At 44.9% G+C, this 17355-nt stretch overlaps 1 protein-coding gene across 1 annotated transcript in view; it reads right to left on the bottom strand.

Moving 5' to 3' along the window:
- Window positions 1-1209: 1209 nt before the first annotated feature.
- Window positions 1210-17355, bottom strand: part of LOC126568161 (MOB kinase activator-like 2) — an 87630-nt gene continuing 71484 nt past the window's right edge. Inside the window, exons 2-5 of the mRNA XM_050224589.1 lie at window positions 5850-6010; window positions 4186-4282; window positions 2113-2400; window positions 1210-2031 (exon numbers count right to left, since the gene is read on the bottom strand). Coding sequence (XP_050080546.1) covers window positions 1344-2031; window positions 2113-2400; window positions 4186-4282; window positions 5850-6010 — 1234 coding nt within the window. The 3' untranslated portion in view covers window positions 1210-1343. The remainder of the gene's footprint in view (window positions 2032-2112; window positions 2401-4185; window positions 4283-5849; window positions 6011-17355) is intronic.

Consider the following 17355-nt stretch of genomic DNA (forward strand, 5'->3'; position numbering starts at 1 on the left):
TAGAAGAAGAAAAAACATCCCTAAATGGTGTCTGTTTGAAGGAGGATACAGTAACGTTCATATCACCATTCTTTTGTGTGTTTGTGTATATTTTGTGTCTATTACCTTATATAGTTGTTTACCTAACAATTGATCTTTTCTTTACGTTTTTACCACAACAAGCACTTAGAAAGGAAAGGAATTCCTATTTCTATTAGCTTTGTTTTTTTTCTCGTTTCACAGCAACTTTTCGTAGCATTTCTTTTCTTTTTTTCTTGCTAGAAGGAAAAAAACAAACACCAACACAAGCAAAAACAACCATCATTGAGGATAAAAACGGTGTTAATAAGCGAATAAACAGTTAAAACAACACAATGCTTTCTACAAGAGGGAAAAGACAGAAAAACAAAGAAACTAGAATTAGATAACAGAGAAGAAATGGTAAAATGAACAGGAAGAGAACAAAAAAAACGGGTTTGATTTTTGAAAAAAAGAATTTAGTACATAATTTAAATTAAAGTCGGATCATTATAATTTTAAAAAGAGGCAAACGATAAACGTAAACAGAGGATAACATCACTCGACAAATTATGCTCCACAAAACGCCAAATACCAAAAAAGATGGACGTCCTGTTTATCCTTCTCTACTCGTCCTTTTTTAACTGTTTGTGTGTGTGTGTGTGTGTGTGTGTGCGGGAAAAAGGTTGTTCGTAACTCATACATTCCAGTTAAAACTTTTAATAATGTCTTCCTATCGTGCGCGATCAGGTTCTGCAGGAGGGGTTTTTCTTCACTATTCCTTTTGAATACACTACACATTAACACAAATATATATTATCCATTCGCTGGTGTGCAACAACCCTTCCTCACATCACTTACGAACACACATAGAGGGGCACACACACACACATTCTACACTTAAAAATGGTTTCTAGAGTCATTTAAAACAACAACACAAAAAGTAAGATTGAATGTAACCAAGCTCTCTCCGGTCTGTGTACGTTTTGTGTTAGTGGTGGTGATGACTTTTGATGTCTAGTTTGTGTGAGTGTGTGAGAAGGATACTGAAAAAGCAAAGCACGCTTTCAAGGAGCGTACAGATCACCTAGCAACCATCAACACCACACTCTCACACACCTCTTCATCCTGTCATTTGTGATAGTGTGCGCGCGCGTGTGTGTGTGCGTCTATGTGTTTGCTTGCTACTCTTATTCCTCTTCCTTCGTTTTTTTGTTTTTTTGTTTTTTAAGATCACATTTTGGTCAGATTTGGGTGGGCACCTGGAGGGCCCCACAGCACGCCGCCCCGCCCAGCAGGAACATGGTTCCGGCGCCGGCCCCAACGCTCGCTGTCCAACGTATCCACTATGCCGTTGTTTGCGTGTTGGACGACTGCTGCGAGCTTGGCCCACCACCTGAATGTCCACCGCCTCCGCCCCCACCACCACCTCCAACACTATAGCCGACACCGCATCCGGTCACACCGACACTACCCGTGCTGCTACCACTACCACCACCGCCCGTCGCACACGATTCCACCTTGTGCTGGTGATGATGATGGTGATGGGGATGGGCGTGATGATTATGACTATTACTATTTACAACGCTGCCCGATTCGAGCGGCTGCTTGCAGATCGGCTGTGCCGTCGCGTCCCCATCGATGAGTGCATGGTTGAGGGCGGTGGTGCTGCTGCTGTTGGTATTATCACTACTACTGCTATTATTGTTGTCCGCACTGTAGGCGTTGGTGGTGGAGGAGGAGGGTGGTAGCTGGGTAGGGCAGCCGCTACTGTTCACCGCACCATTGTTTGGCGGCACGGCGCTGGTGTTGGTGGAGGTTAGGAGTAGCGGCGGCGAGCAGGAAGCGGTCGAGGACGTGGACGAGGACGAGCACGTGTTGGTCGTGCCGGTCGAGGCCGAGGTCGTGGACGCGATCGAGGCACTACTGTCGGTGGCCGCCGTCGCCGGGGCCGTCGGATCGTCCGTCAGGCGGAGCGCAATCTCCAGATCGCGCAGTACTTCCGTTTCTTTGGATTCTATCAGATTAAATCGCCTAAAAGAAGCAGAAGAAGAAGAAATTTCATTTGGTGGTATCCTTTGGAGCTTCGAGCACCAAGACTTACGAAACACTTACCTATGGAACGCGGTCAGATGCGCGAAAGTGAGGTTAAGATGCGCGTGCAGCCCGAGCAGGGCGACCTCTCGGAAGTGGGCCGCGTACAGGTGCGCAATCACATGAAACAGTAAACGTACGATTTTTCTAGCGATGCTCTCGAACGAACTAGGGAACTCATTGGCATATTTGGTGGGAAAGATCGACTCGTCGCTGACCGTCTTCTGGGTGAATGTCATCACGTAGTCGATGTACTGTGGGGCCGCCACCCGCGTCTTCTTGCCCTTCTCGTCGAACCAGAGGTACATCCTGAAGGCAAACAAACAGTGAGACAGGGAGAGAGAGAGAGCGAAAGGAACAACATTTATTAGTCTTGAGTGTTTATGTCCGTATTTTTTTATAACGATGTCAGCTGTCCCATTTGATAGCTGTCGTCCAAGTCGATCGCTTGACATCAAATTTTGTACTAAGAACAGCCTACAACTACTTCGTTTTACTCTGTAGTGATGGCGATCATGACGGCGAAGATTGAAGAACTGGGGAGAAATCAGCGCCGGTCTTCACACGGCAGAACCGGAGTTCAAATCCCATCCGCATCCGCATACGCTTTACAGAAAATATAGTAAGCCTTAGATGATCGGTGCGACCAACAAGATCGTTAAGCCAAGAAGAAGAATAAGCGATCAAAGTATAATCTTGAGTTGATGACGGATAAGCGTGGTAATCCTCCTACAAAAGAACAACACTTCTTGATGTTCTAGCATCACAAAACGATCCCAAAGTGATGAGGTAATAGTCGTACACTATTGGTACACGGAGGAACACTGGAATGTGCACCGTCATACAAAACTCCAAAAAATAACCTCTCGAACGTTGCGCTTTGCTCATCTTCCTCCTTTTACAAACACCATGGGAGGTCGGAACTGCTCATTTTCTGGAAAGGAGAATATCTAAGACGAGTTCTTCGTGCCGCAGGTCGGACACGATCAAAGAACGCGTCGGTGAGGTTGAGTTCCTGTTTGCTTTATCATGCGCGATGTATCGCTCGCTTTTGGTATTGTTGTGCTGTGGTGCGTCGGGTCAAACTGTCCCTTTTATTTCAAAACAATCTGGACTGTAGACTGAAGACCCTTGGGGGTGTGGTTTAAAAGGGGTCAATCTTTAAGTTTTCCATAAATGACGATACATTGTGCATACGAAATTATGATAAGCACGTGAGAAGATATTAAAAAACGTCCAGCTATAAAACTGAAGAGACACACACACAATATTCCCTCATTCTTCGGACGAATGTTGGGGATGGATTTTGATCAAACATTCCGATGCTACTTTCTTCGAGCCGTTGCCTTCAGTCTTCGTCATGAGTTTAATTTATTTTCATTAAAGGCGGGCAAAATAATTTATTGCAAAATTCGATTCCCTCAAGGCATACCCGATTCATTACACTGTGTTTATTTGTTAAGTACGTCTGTCTTTCAGCCGCAAGCACGAAGAAAGTAATGCCCGGGCACGATCGAGATTTATTATTTCAGAACATCCTGTTATGTTCCGGACTTTGGGGAGATATACCAACACGCTACACAAATAAATGTTCAATTGAGGTCTTTCGAATGAAAAAGCGGTACGTACGGTACGGTACGGTAGCTACGATTTACGATCGGGTGACACAATATCACCCGTCTGCGTGATTCGATCGTTCCGACGCGAAGCTTGATGGACGTGACAACCAAACTCAACCCAAAGTTCTAACGCGATAGTACACTACAAAGAGGTCGTGGATTTAAAGTTCGATCGTGCTCAGTCTGCACAATCAACGTCCGGGCATCTGTCAGACGGAACCCGAACGTGACGCCATTATTGCGCCCGCAGAAGAAAGTTGCCCAAGATAGCCTAAACACCTCGCTGGACTTCAATAGGACGTGCGTGACATATGCGTGCCAGCGAGTGTCCGGTGCGGGACGACGGGCGCGTCACTTTATCGCGTTCGAGATATGCAAAGTCGTTAAAACGCACACACACACACACACACACACACACACACACACACCCCTATGCATTTGTTTGCCGTGCTCTTTCACACGCTCACTTGCTCACCTAGTTCCTGGGCCGGTCATGTCTGGACAGCCGGATGTAGTGCAGAATTCACTGATGGTACCGTACACGAGGTTGACGTGCTCGAACAGCGCAAGGGCTAAAAGTAGAAATTGAAACGTTTCGATTAGCTTTTTTTGAAATGCATTAGATATTGAAAGATTAGAATGTAGTTTTACCGTTTAAAAAAATATGAACTACTAACAATTCTTCTGTTATGCCTCATGATGCCTTATTTTCAAACACAATTTGCATATTCAAATGCGAAAAAAAAAACTCCAATCCAACGCGACCTTCGCCATCATTTATCATATCAGAAACGAGTTTCGAATGAAATGGACATTGGAACAAAAAGCAGCTCCAACAATCATACCACCAACCAAAAATCCGGCAACTTTTTCTTTCCTTTTCTATTGGTGTATTTTTTGTTCGAGAAGTTAGGCTTGGCATCGGACCTCAAACATTGTTTTTTGAAGCTGTCAAAATTCGAGAGAAGGATATCCTTCGCAAGAGATGAAGTTGGTCAGTGGCTAACCACATACAGGAGAGCGCCGAGACACTGTTTGGACACTTGACATTTGAAATCAGCTGTCTGGTGAGCTAGATGCAAACCGCACCATCAAGCGTTGAGCAGAAGTTGGCACAAACAAAAACAGGAATGCGTTTTGCTTCTTTTATTCACTCAAAAAGCAATTGAAAAACGAAAAAAATAAGTCTAGAGAGAGCGGAACTCCAGTACACTCGGGGAGCGGAACTCCACTTGATTGATGACAATCGAGCCCCCGGAGACAGTGAGCCTCGGGGATCTCGGGGGCAGAAGATTATGAGCTATTATTCCAGCTATAATAGCAGTATTATCGCGATGCTCTTTATCATTGCATTCGAGGTTGGTGATTAGATTGGCACTGGAGGTAAGGTCCTCTAGAAAAAAAAGTGTGAAAGAAGACCCGATGTGTCTTTTAAGTTTAAGTATGTAACTAATAATGGCAGGATAGGTATTCTAGAGAATTCCACACAGCACGAGCTGTGGTGGACGAGAAATGAGGGCAACAAAGATACCACCGCGCTTTGACAGAATCCATCAAAACTATGACACCAACCAGACGCGACGTGTGAGCTGTGACGAGTGTTAAGATGACACCCAACGATGAATCACATTATCTCGCACGCGTCGTCTTCAATGTTTGGGGCTATTTAGGAAGAGCGAGCAAGAGAGCAAGCAAAAAGGTTATACGAAACACGAAAAAACCCACCTAAATAAACGAGGGAACGATGACACCACTATCAACTTTGCGCATCATGCGTCCAAGGGGCAGAAAAAGCGTGGTTTAAATCGTCTCATCCTCTATACATGGGTGGGCGACACCATGTCTGGGGGGAATGATTGTTAAGCCGCACACAAAAAAAAGCTGACGTGGGAAGTTTATGATGAATGGCGATCCTCATCAAGCAGTGTCATATTTTTTTAATAATTCTTGTTAGGCAACCGTATCCGTATCGTAAAAGTTGACGAAAATGGCGGATTTTAAAGCTTTCGTTTACCAAAATATGGCTGATGAAGTTTTTGGACTTCACTGACAACTAGAGAGGGGGGTGGTTTGAAGACATTTCGAGGATCTCACACACTGTGCGTTAATGATCTAAATCAATCTACTACTGCTACTTACTGTGCGAGGCTAGCCATTCGTTGTAGTCCAGTCCGGCAGGTAGATCGACTAATAACCGGAGGTCCGCATCGGGTAGCTTCCGCTCTAATAAACCTTCCTCGAGGTAAAGCTTTGTGTCGCCCTGATTCGAATCTCCGTCTCGTTCCTTGCGTCGGGCCTTTCTGTAAATGGAAATAAAGGGAAAGAAAAACACATAAGCAACATGACCAACAGTTAATAGACAGTTAATGCTAAAACAACAAGACCGGTCAAATACTTCTAGCCAAGCAACGTTATAAATATTTTACTTCAGAAAAAACTCACGATAGAACACTCTATTTTAATGTTGCAGTTTCATCATCATTGGACGATTTCTGAGGCCCATTAAGATGAGCATTAACTCAAAAAAGATCTTCGTTGCTTAATTACGAGATTCGCTTGGGGCTGACTTGCATCCAACGACCCAACGAAACACGTGCTTGCTCTCCTGATCTCGTGGTTTTGCGGATGTTTGAGAAATTGAAAGTTGCGCTAGGGAAGTGAATTTTGATTTCGAAGGCATTCCGTTTCGAAATGCATTTCCCCATTCTAGATGCAATCCGGAGTCTAAATGGATGCATGAGCGTGGACGGTTACGGTCTAAGCGATCGTAAATTAGCGTGGGGAGACTCTTGCTGATCTTCAGTCTCTATCCTACACTCGGAAACGAATGAACGGTAATGAACTGTGTTATGTTTCACCATTTTTTTTTTTTCGTATCTAACCTTATCTTTCCACCCCGTTCTATTTTCCTCCATTAAGAAATCACAAAATCTTCCACGCAAATTCTAGGTTCTTTGATCTTATAACGTCAGACTTTTCTTTCACGCATGTGTCGGGTTTGTGGCTCGTGCGAACCAGATGTTTTCCACTCCGACAGATATTTGGGTCAACGCAGTCAACCAACCGAATCGCCGAGGTTGGCTACAGTAATGGCAGTAGTCGTACCGGACTCTTGCGGGGAAGAACTGATTTTTTTTAATTCACACCACATTTCAAACCAAGAAAAGATCCATTTTGCGCACTATGAAAATAATCATAAAGATGGCGGTTTTTTTCTTGCTGTCGTGAGAAGCGGGGCGACAAAGAAAGGCAAGTTTGATAGGAGGGAATGGAGACGAAAAAAAAAAACCATTATCACGAGACCTCTTCCCGGTTCGATAAAAACGAGCGAGAGCGTTTGGTTTGCGCTTTGGTCAAATTAGCTGATAAAGTTTCAATCGAGAGTTCCCGAACGGGAACGTCACGAGGCCACTTAATGATATGGGGGCAGGAGGTTCTTTACTGATGAATTTACATGCATGTAAAAAGGCGCTTTTGTATGTTGAGAAGTTGAGACAAAGTCGTGATCCATCACGTGACCGACATACTCGGTCGATCGAACCGGATCTTGAAAACTATTATTGGTCACCATTAGGTCGGAAGTGAAAGAAGGAAGCATCAAAACTAGGACACTCGGCTTAATCGTCTTAATGGCCGCAAGCTCATCAAACCCATATCTACCGTGCACTATAAGCTATTGCACGACCACGACCCTCTGTAACACCGGAAATAGACCTCTATGCGAAAACGGTATCAAACCGATGCCTCGTCAGGCCAGACGAACATGGATATCACCACTCATAAACGCGAACAACACCTCTTCTATCGCCTCATATCAGGTGGTGTACTTCAGGTGGTGTACTACACACACACACACACACACACACACACACACACACACACACACAGGCACTCATACAATAGGGAGGGTGTACGCGAAAAGTGTGTTTGCGTGGGTGGCTCCCACACCATATCTTCCTCGCATCATCCCACTTCCCACCTCTATCTCTCTTACTTTAATCACATCATTCATCAACGCGTGTGCGTTGCTCGAAGTTAGAGTAGCGAGACACGACGGGTTGGCATAACGCACACACACCCATCACGCCAAATTATAACGGCACGTAATATAGTGGCTGATACTATTATTTGCTGCCCGTGTGTCTCTTTATCGCCTGACGGGCGAACGTAAGGTTCCATGGTCTTGCGTATTTACTCACGCGTATCATCACGATTACGAGGCGAGAGGAATAAAACGAACACAAGCACCAGAGACCACACCACTTCCAGAGGTCAATTGAGTCTAAATGAGTCCGCTGCGAGACGATCGTACGATCCTCATTCGACAGTCATCTGCGCTCTCTCGCGGCGCGTCATTTGCAGCCGTCATGTAAACAATTGTCTTCTGACCAAGGTCCCCCTTTCCCAGATTGTTTTGATGCCTGATGATGTGCCGAGTGTGGTCAAGCGGCATTGCCAACTCTTCCCCCAATTGATTGAGGAAGTGCGTCGTGGGCACGTCCCAGCCATTGCGTACACCGTTTTGCGAATATAATGGTCTTTATGGTCGCACACAGTAAACAACAACAGGCCTACACTGGACCGGTGGAGGGGTGTGTGAGATTGTTTGCGTAGTTGACTAGCCGCAGAGTACACGTGAGTGCTGTGATACAGGTCATTAGTATCTTGAGAAGGAGGATGGTTCAAGATATTATTGCTGGCGAATTGTTGAAGAAACTTGAAATCTGGATTCACAACAGGTTCAAGGTCTGTGAAGAACTAGAGAGACTTCGTTTTCATAGACTAAAGCTACCTTCTTTGAATGTCGAAACCGTGACCCGTACATGAGATTTTACTGTCGCCAGCTGTTTTAGTATTACCCCGCTCGATCCGACCGTTGTTTTATGATCGTTCTGTAACATATGGTTAATTATTCCCGCCGGTGGCGGTTTGGAGAACCTCGCACGAATTGGGCGAGTAGATATGAAACTCATCACACATGACCAGATCTGTACCTCACTATATCTTTCTCACTCGCTCACTGTACACGGTTATGGAAATTATGACTTATAAAGTTGGCATTAAACATCCTGTATTCCATCTGCCATGGTGCTGTGTTCTTAACAGGGAATAGGGGATATATTGAAAAGGGTAAGGTCCCTTGCTTGCTAGGCCCCATCTCGCATCAACTTGTGCCCCAGCAATTACAGTAACGACGATCAGTGAGATTTTAATGAAATGAACATTGAGAAATTGGAACTAGCCCAAAAACGGAAAATTCTAGTCGCAAAACAGTCACTTGATCAATTGCGACTTGGCCGACTGGGCAGCAGCAAAGAATTCTGAATGAATTAAATGTCATCCAGGTAACACGATGCACGTGCCGGGTCGAACTTACGTCGGACAGAAGAAGATGTTGAGAGATTCCTGAGCATAGCGCACGAGTGATCCGAGTGCGTCAGTCAGTTTTGCCGGTACGATTCCCACCTGCCACATAGGCTTCCGCAGGTACAGTATACACTCGATCAGGCCCAGCTTGGAAGGTGACGGGCGCTCATACACACTTTTCATTGGCACTTTCGGGTGGGCGGGCAGGTCGGAATACTTCGGCAGGAGCTGGGTCCGTTCCTTCCGAGGTGTTTTCTTCAATGAGGAGAGGCTTTCCTTTCTGGAGACTAGAATTTCGTAGACGATCACGACGATTACGAAGCAGTAGTAAGAGTAGGAACCACACACGAATGTATCACAGCTGCAGACGTCACATACGTCAAGGTATAAGTACACTAGTTTTGTGTTTGCCCTTCTTAGCTTCTTCTCTTTTCACTGTCACACCATACACAGCACCAAACACCACAAAATCCCGACCGTGTGCGATATTATCGCTGAATGTACTTGCGCCGTCTCGATGACGGCGTCCGGCGCAGGATGCACTCGCAGAAGAAATGGAACGGACACCACCAGCGCTGGTTCTTCTTAAATTGATGGATCATACTTGTGTGGCTGCTACCGAAACAAACAACATCAACTGGAACACAAACATTATTGCCTGTGGGCATTAAAATCTTGCCGCGTCTGCCCACCGTTCCACACACAACATGCGATTCTGCTTCCTGAGGTTTAATAATACTAGGGCGCGGATTTGCGAATTCGGAATGCAAATCAATAAACCTAATACTGAAAGCACCGAATATGAAAAAAAAAACTTCCCCAAAAAAGGTGTTGCGCTCTGTGTGTGCACACTCCTTCACTTCACGGTATCAAATCGTCTACTGATAACGCGCGTTGAGCGAGCGAGCGGGACCCCATCTTCCCAGTTCAGCTGTGTTTGCGATGTCGCGAATATCGCCCTGTCACGTTGCGATAAGCATCGACACCTATCTCGCTCTGTCCCTCCTCAAAGGGGCAACCCTCTCGCAACAGAACGATTTGTTGGCGACCCACGGGCGGAAGGTGCTGATGACGCGCGGCCAACATAACCGGGAGCGTGAGAGACACCGCCCGGGTTCTTAAGTTGGATCGCAACTTGTACGCTTCAAAGTGGTGAGCATGATCAGGTGACTACCGGAGCAGCTCCCCCCTATCAGACCATTGGAACTGCTGGTCCAAAACAACAGAAAAAGAGGTAAAATCGCACCACCAACACCCTTACATAGTGCTTATCTTATTGGGGGATCGAAACGAACGGTGGGGGGGGGATTTATAGATTTTATTTCCACCAAGGTATGCGAAATAGATTAGAGAGATCGGGGAGGGAATCACCTTTATCGGGGATAAAGTGGTAGGCTTATTGGTACAGGACCACACCGAAAAGCCGATGACATTTTCTGCGACGTCGTAAAACGTACTTCCACACACCCCTGCTTTTTTCGTGCTTTGAAGGCTTTGGAGCCTTGCGGTGTGTGTGTGTCCAATGTTTATTGAAGCCTGAGATAAGCCACATGTGTGATTCATATTTGCAAATAGAAAAGGGTGCGCACGAGACAAGAACTGGCGAGAAACTGTGTCCGGATATTCGTCTTATCGGCTAAAATTGAATCGACAAATATAGGCTTTAGGCAGTAAAGTTACGCCACAAAACTCGATTGGCAATTGTCAATAGTGCAACAGTCTTGAGTGTGAGGGTACAGGATATCATGCAGAAGCAACTTCACTTATCCAACTATTTGATCAGCAAATGTGGTAAAAAAAAGGTTACAAAACTAATACTTTTGGCTGCTTACTTATCATGTTGCGGGCAGTAAAATTCCAACCTTAAGCCGTGCAGCTGTCGAAGTCGCAGTTATTTGCAAGCAGCAACATAAAAGCAAACCAACCATTTCTTTATCCCGGTGCACGTGCACCACATGGAGTGGCTAACGATCCATTCCCACGCCATCTTTCGCACTGGAAGATAGGGATTCCACGTTGGACGGTAGCCAACTGGCTTGACCTTGTGCCAATCGAGGATATTTGTTCGGTTGAGGAAGGGGGGATAGTAAAACCGTGGTGTGGTGTGACTATTCCACTAAATTCCCACGTGTAGCGAAAGACTTCAATAATTCATATCCTTTTCTCGCTCAAAGTTGGCCAATCCACACCAGCCGCCAACCGAAAACAAGCACAAGGTCAGTTAGGAGGATCCGTGGGTGGCCTGCCTGGGCGTGTTCGAACCGTTATTGGTCTAATTTGAAGCTGTGGTTTTATCTAGAACCGATACGACCTTTTATTGCTCTAATCTAACACAACCAATGCTTTACCGGAGGGAGTCATCACAGCTGTAAATCATCACTCTAGCTAGTTTAACGCGGGAAAAACTGCGCGAAAACTGAGCTTCAGCTTCCTTATTATTGAAGCCTATTAAGAATTATCTTACGATCTTATCACGAAACGTCGTGACTGTCAAAAAGTCCTCTTTTATCCCTTACCTCTAGCAGAACTGACTGCTGTTCTGGAAATATCTCCCAAAAACTCTTCCGATTGACCATATCAACGATAACAATGTGCCGCATCATTGGTTGTAAATTTTGCGACAAATTATAATCGCAAAGATTCACCCTCGCCAGTGAGGCAGCAAATTTCATTTCTCAATAGATTAATACGGCTCATTAGGTCCAGACATCTTCCGAAAGTGTGTCCATTTTCTTGGCTGACGCTGATCACCGCCGACGGTGTCCTCCGTCTGTTTTGTGCTCGGTGGAAGGACAGGCATGTGAAGCTGACAGCTCCAATCAACAGGAACAATTATCCTTCATCCGTCCCGGCACGTGTACTGGGTGGTCGTTAGGGGTGTTAGGGGACATACTGACACGAGCGCACAGTCGAATGGACACAGACAGGGACAGACAGACCGGGCACAGGCAGCCAGCCAGGACAAACGGAGAACTTCGAGGAGAACGTTCTCGAGCCACAGTGGGGTTTAGTTGTTGGGTGAGCTTTAAGCAAACCAAAAATGTATTTTCTATGTATGTGAGCTACAAACACTACAGCACACAGTAGCAACCCCGTCACGGAACGATCCCAATTGTGGTCTTTAGTGTTTGTTTTGCTGTTGCTTTTTTTTTAGTCGTCCTGCACTGCAGATAAACATTCAACCTCTAGCGGCTCGAAACATTGACAAACACATACAAAAATATGTTTCCAACCATCCCCATAGTTCTTGTGACTGTGCGCTTGTGTTCTAGAATAACCTCCCCGAAAGAAAGGGCAAAGCGAAAGAATATAATGTTTTATGCTCGTCGGAAAATCGTTACCAAACGCGTAACGAATCGCTCGAGGACCTCCTCCCCCGTCGAACTTCACATACCAAGAAAGAAGGGGGAAAAAAATCCCCCAAACCAACTCACTAATGACCTTGGATTCTTTGGATAGCTTTATCGTTTTTAGTTTCCGCTTTTTTTTCGCTTCCCAAAAAATTGCCTACCCGAGGGGAAAGGTGGAAAAAAAAGCTGGCAGTTTTGTGCTTTGGCTTGGGACGGGAGCCACTGGGCAGGGAGAGGGGAGGTCTGAGAACGCAACATTATGCGGCAAAAACTGGAAACGCGCGGCATACAGCAATTTGTGACTTGGCTTCAAAACACAAACACACACACAGCAGACAGGCTTACGGAGAACAATAGCAAGCGCTGTATATAAAGCGCCTCCAGGGAGAGGTTGGAAAATTCGCAAACCCCAAAATAAAAGCTCAACCATATGGTGCGATGGTGAAGGCCAGCTGTTTGTTTTAGCGAATGTGGCTTGCAAAAATTTTCGTCTTTGGGAAGCACGCGAGTTAACGCATTAAATATGCGACAAAATGAGTGTATTGAACTGTTGCTTTTCAACTGCTTTCAGCTGCAGAGTAACGCCATAAACACAAGACAAATTCTTGAGCCTTTTTTTGAAATTCAAATTGCGGCAGTAAATAAATAGCGAAAATCCGAGAGGCTCATAACTTGACCACATACACAGCTCACACATACAGACGAGTAAAACACGCATAATCCTCACTAGACGGTGTTCCTTCTCGCTCAAGAGGAAAAGCTCTCGACAGACCCGTTACCTCCGTGAAGGTAGGACTCTCTACCAATCGCTCCATGAAGTGCGGTGCGTACTAAATAGAAGCGAGTAATCATACCTCGGTTCCGGTCTGAGGGGTGCAGTAATAAAAAAGAAATTTTTATTTTCTACCTACTACTACTTCTACTCCAGAGCCACATCGCTCGAAGGTTGAAGAACCTCCTGTTACAAAATTGCAAATGGAAACCCCCATCTGCCCCCATAAGATCTTTCTGTGTCTGTTCTTGGCCGGCTGTAAAACAAAAACAAAAAAGGCGAAATGTACAAAATCCTCCCCTATTCTAGCAAACGTGAGTGCGGCGTGTGTAGCTCATCTTGCCTTATTCTTGATGCGACGACCCGGCGCACAAGAAGAAAATACTTTTACGACGCAATGGCGATGGTGATACGGCGTGCTATATCAGTGAGCACTTCCCCCGAAAAGAAGATTATGGTCCGAGTAAAATAAAAGACGAAAAAAAAGGAAGCTTAATTGGACGTGATTTAAGTCCCAGTTTTGTTTTCCCGCAGTTTTCACAGTCGCAAAAATATTAATGTTCCTGTACAGATCACAGACAGCAGTCGAGCGGCACGCCATGCTCTCTCTTTCAGGGGTTTTCTACGACTACCGGTGGACACAGTTTGAGGATATAACTGAGCTGTAAAAGCTGGAGAGTACAATTTTTCCACAACATGGGACAACATTCTGTTTTTCCGCACTTTTAAACCTGAAAGATCGACACGAAGGTCACATTGCAGCCTCAAGAGAGAAAGAAAAGAATCGGATTAATGTCCTTTATTATGATTCGCAACCGTGTACCGGTCGGTTTTCCAATCGAATGGAAATGGTATGGAAAAGAAGCATACAATAGGGCAAATTTATCGGAAACAGACTAATGTACAGCAATAAAAATACGTGCCGAATGTAGGAATTCGCGACGGCTTGTGCCAGCGAAGGAAAAAAGGAAACGATGGATATCGTGTTCCGGTAATAAATTAAACTAACTGGATAATGATGGGATACTTTTTGGTGGTGCTCTTTTGAGGCCGTTGTTGCCTTTAACCGTATTTCCCATATGCCGCTTGTTTGGAGCAGAGAGAAGAAAAAAAAATCACCTTTAACAGCTAAATCAGCACAAAGGTAAGCAGCGTATTATAAGACACATAACCTCGTTTCGGGTTTTATCGCGCCCTGAGAAAAGGTAAACCTCAAAGGCAGCTCAGAATTGTTCTTTCGTGTGACCACAAAACCTCCCATTCGCACCGGTGCTGATGGTGGCATGTTGTTAAAAAAAATGGTGAACGCAATGGCAAATTTCGTCACCACAAGTACTTGCTTGAGTCACTCCGCAAAGGTCCGCAAAGTCTGCACGCAGGCAACAGTATGATTTGTGCCCTCTCTATACACTCTCCTCGAAGGTCAATGTTTTAATTATATGCTAAGCACCAATAATACGCCATGATTGCTTTATTGAGAGGTCCTTTCGAATATCCACGCAAGCAATGACACATAAATCTCCTAATAATTCGCCCATCTTAATATGTCAGACACCGTTTTGGCTGATGACACCTGTCTATGTTACTCAGAGTTTGTGTGTTTAAGGTCACACTTAAAAGGGTGAAAACACACCCACACACACCTGTGCAACGACGACATCTTAGCAAACTACTTTCTCTAGTGGGCCCGAACTTCAATTTAATATTCACTAAGCACGATCATGAGTCACGGGGGAACTAATCCACTGTTCCCGGGTTAAAAAAAGGGGGATTCTCCAGTGTTTGAAGACTAACGCTTGGATGACAAGCCTCCATACACTCTGGGATGAGTCATCAACGTGACGAATCGCAAACCCACCAAAAACTATTGACGCTTATCCGCTCCAGTGAAGCTCAAAGCAAACAGGGTGAAGTTGAAGTCTTCAGACGCTAAGGTGGCTAAGGACTCTCTGACACTTTAGGGGAGATTTGTTGCGGGGGTCGGCTAATAATAATGACAAGCAAAAAAAACAATGAGAACTCAGTGTAAAGTGTCCACCGCTTCGCCTCACTTTCACGTGCGTGAGCGCTATTTTCTGTTCGGTTCGCGCATTTAGTTAGCTTTCACGCGTGTACCCAGCGCTGCTACTGTGGCTTACTTTCGCCCATTGTAACTCTACGGTGTGTGGTGGTGGTTGTAGTTGCGCAAAAAAAAAACAGCACCATCACACATACGCACTACTGCCCAAAATCCGGGTACCACTCATATGACTCATATCCATTAAAAAAAAAAACGGGTTGGTTTGTGATGGGAGACACCTGATGGAATCTAACATTACTCTTATCCACGGGAAGCAGAATCGCAGCAATTTTTCTCTTGCAACTCAATCTTAATTTAATCGCACATTTTAAGCGGGTTTCATTTTAATTCACTTTCCGACAAACAACAACAAAAACTCATCGGATAACGGTAACTAACGCCATATGTGGGGGTAAGCAAACACTCACTTTTCACACTTGTTTTCACGTGGCGCTTTGTGTGTATGCTTTCGACACCGAAAAAACAAACTTTCTCAAATGATTTATCAATAAAAGAGTTTTTCACTTTTCCCGATTTTCCGGTTCCGTTACGGGCAGGCACGACAGGCACAACCTTTACTAGGCAGTACACTACTACACGCCGGTTGTTGTACTTTCTCACCCCGTAAAACTAATAATTCGTCGTTTTACCACTGCATTGCAGCAAAGGGCGACTTTTAGAATTAAACTAGCAGCAACGAAAAACACACACACACGCGTTTGGGGTCAGAAAATGTGACACTAAATTGGGGGACCCCTGCCCCGCCTTGGGCCCCTTGTTTTTTTTTTATTTCTTGTTTATTCGGGCCACCGGCTTCCGATTACTTGGAAGTGATATTTTGAACGCGAACAGTGTAAATCAGCTGACACCAAAAAAACGAGTGGCTTTACAGCAGCAGTGCCGGGGCACATTGTGTTCACAGCGGCACAGGCACAGCACAACATCCGCGTGGCGGAACCGAACTCCGTACTGGTACACCCGGGAAGTATTCATTCGTAACTGAGCGAGTGAGAGAGAGAGAGTGCGCCCGCACCCCGAACTCACAACATCGGACCACTCGTGGGGGTGGGGGTTTGTCCGCAGGGTGGCTGAATTATCCCGCAAGTGAATGTACGTACGTGCGACTGTAGGAGGGTTGGTTTGGTTTGTTTTGTTTCTGACCACAACAGCCACAACGGGGTGAGCTCATCCGGCTGTGTGTTCATTCACCTGTGTCTCACCGGTGAGCCGAGAGAGCAATCGTGGACGAGCTTTTTAAAGTGAGCAAAGTTTAAAAAAGCTCTGCATGAAGGGTATGATTTTTCTCTCAAACTTTGACTCATGCACAGACTACTCTTCTCAACCGGGGAGAGTTTTTGGTGTTCGATGCTCACCCTTGGCTTTATCTCACGCAGTGTAACATACTGCAGAGAATGGGTTGTGTGTGTCAAAAGCGAATTGTTTGGGGTTTTATTCGATAAATGTACTAAAACATGTTGAAATTTCGCAACAGAATAAAATTTGAAGGGTTGTAGAATAGCGATGGAGACGCATGGTGCCGGCAGGATTTTTTGTACATTTCTTAGACATTCCATCGAAAATCAGGCCTTATAGCTATCACTCTTGTACTCGATCACACAAGCATTAAAAGGTTAAATTGTATACTATAGCTCCTTACAGTATTAGACAGTTTATATAAGATTTTTCAAAAATTAAATACACTTCAATAAGTAAAAATTATTCTTAATTTTTTTTTGAATTTTTAAACCTTATTTTATTCGGTCTTTCCTCTCAGTGGAATGTTCTGCTTGTATTCTTCAATAAATATAACCTTCTATTCTTAATGTATCAGTCTCATAACCGCTCGCTTGCATTACAAATCCCCAAGTCCAGAGCTAATCGACACTTACCTAAAAGTAGAAAGAAATAAAAAAAAAACAAATTAATACTTTGTGTTGCACAGTGATATAACGGTTAAAGAGTAACATAGTCGAATAAATTAACCTTAAACTATACATCGATAACTCTTCATTATGTGATCGATCCAAAACACTACACACTTCGCGAAGTCATTAGCAGCACGCTCGTCTGCTAGAAGTCGCTAGCATAACGGAATCG

Source organism: Anopheles maculipalpis, chromosome 2RL, assembly GCF_943734695.1.
Source record: "Anopheles maculipalpis chromosome 2RL, idAnoMacuDA_375_x, whole genome shotgun sequence".
Classification (NCBI taxonomy): domain Eukaryota; kingdom Metazoa; phylum Arthropoda; class Insecta; order Diptera; family Culicidae; genus Anopheles; species Anopheles maculipalpis.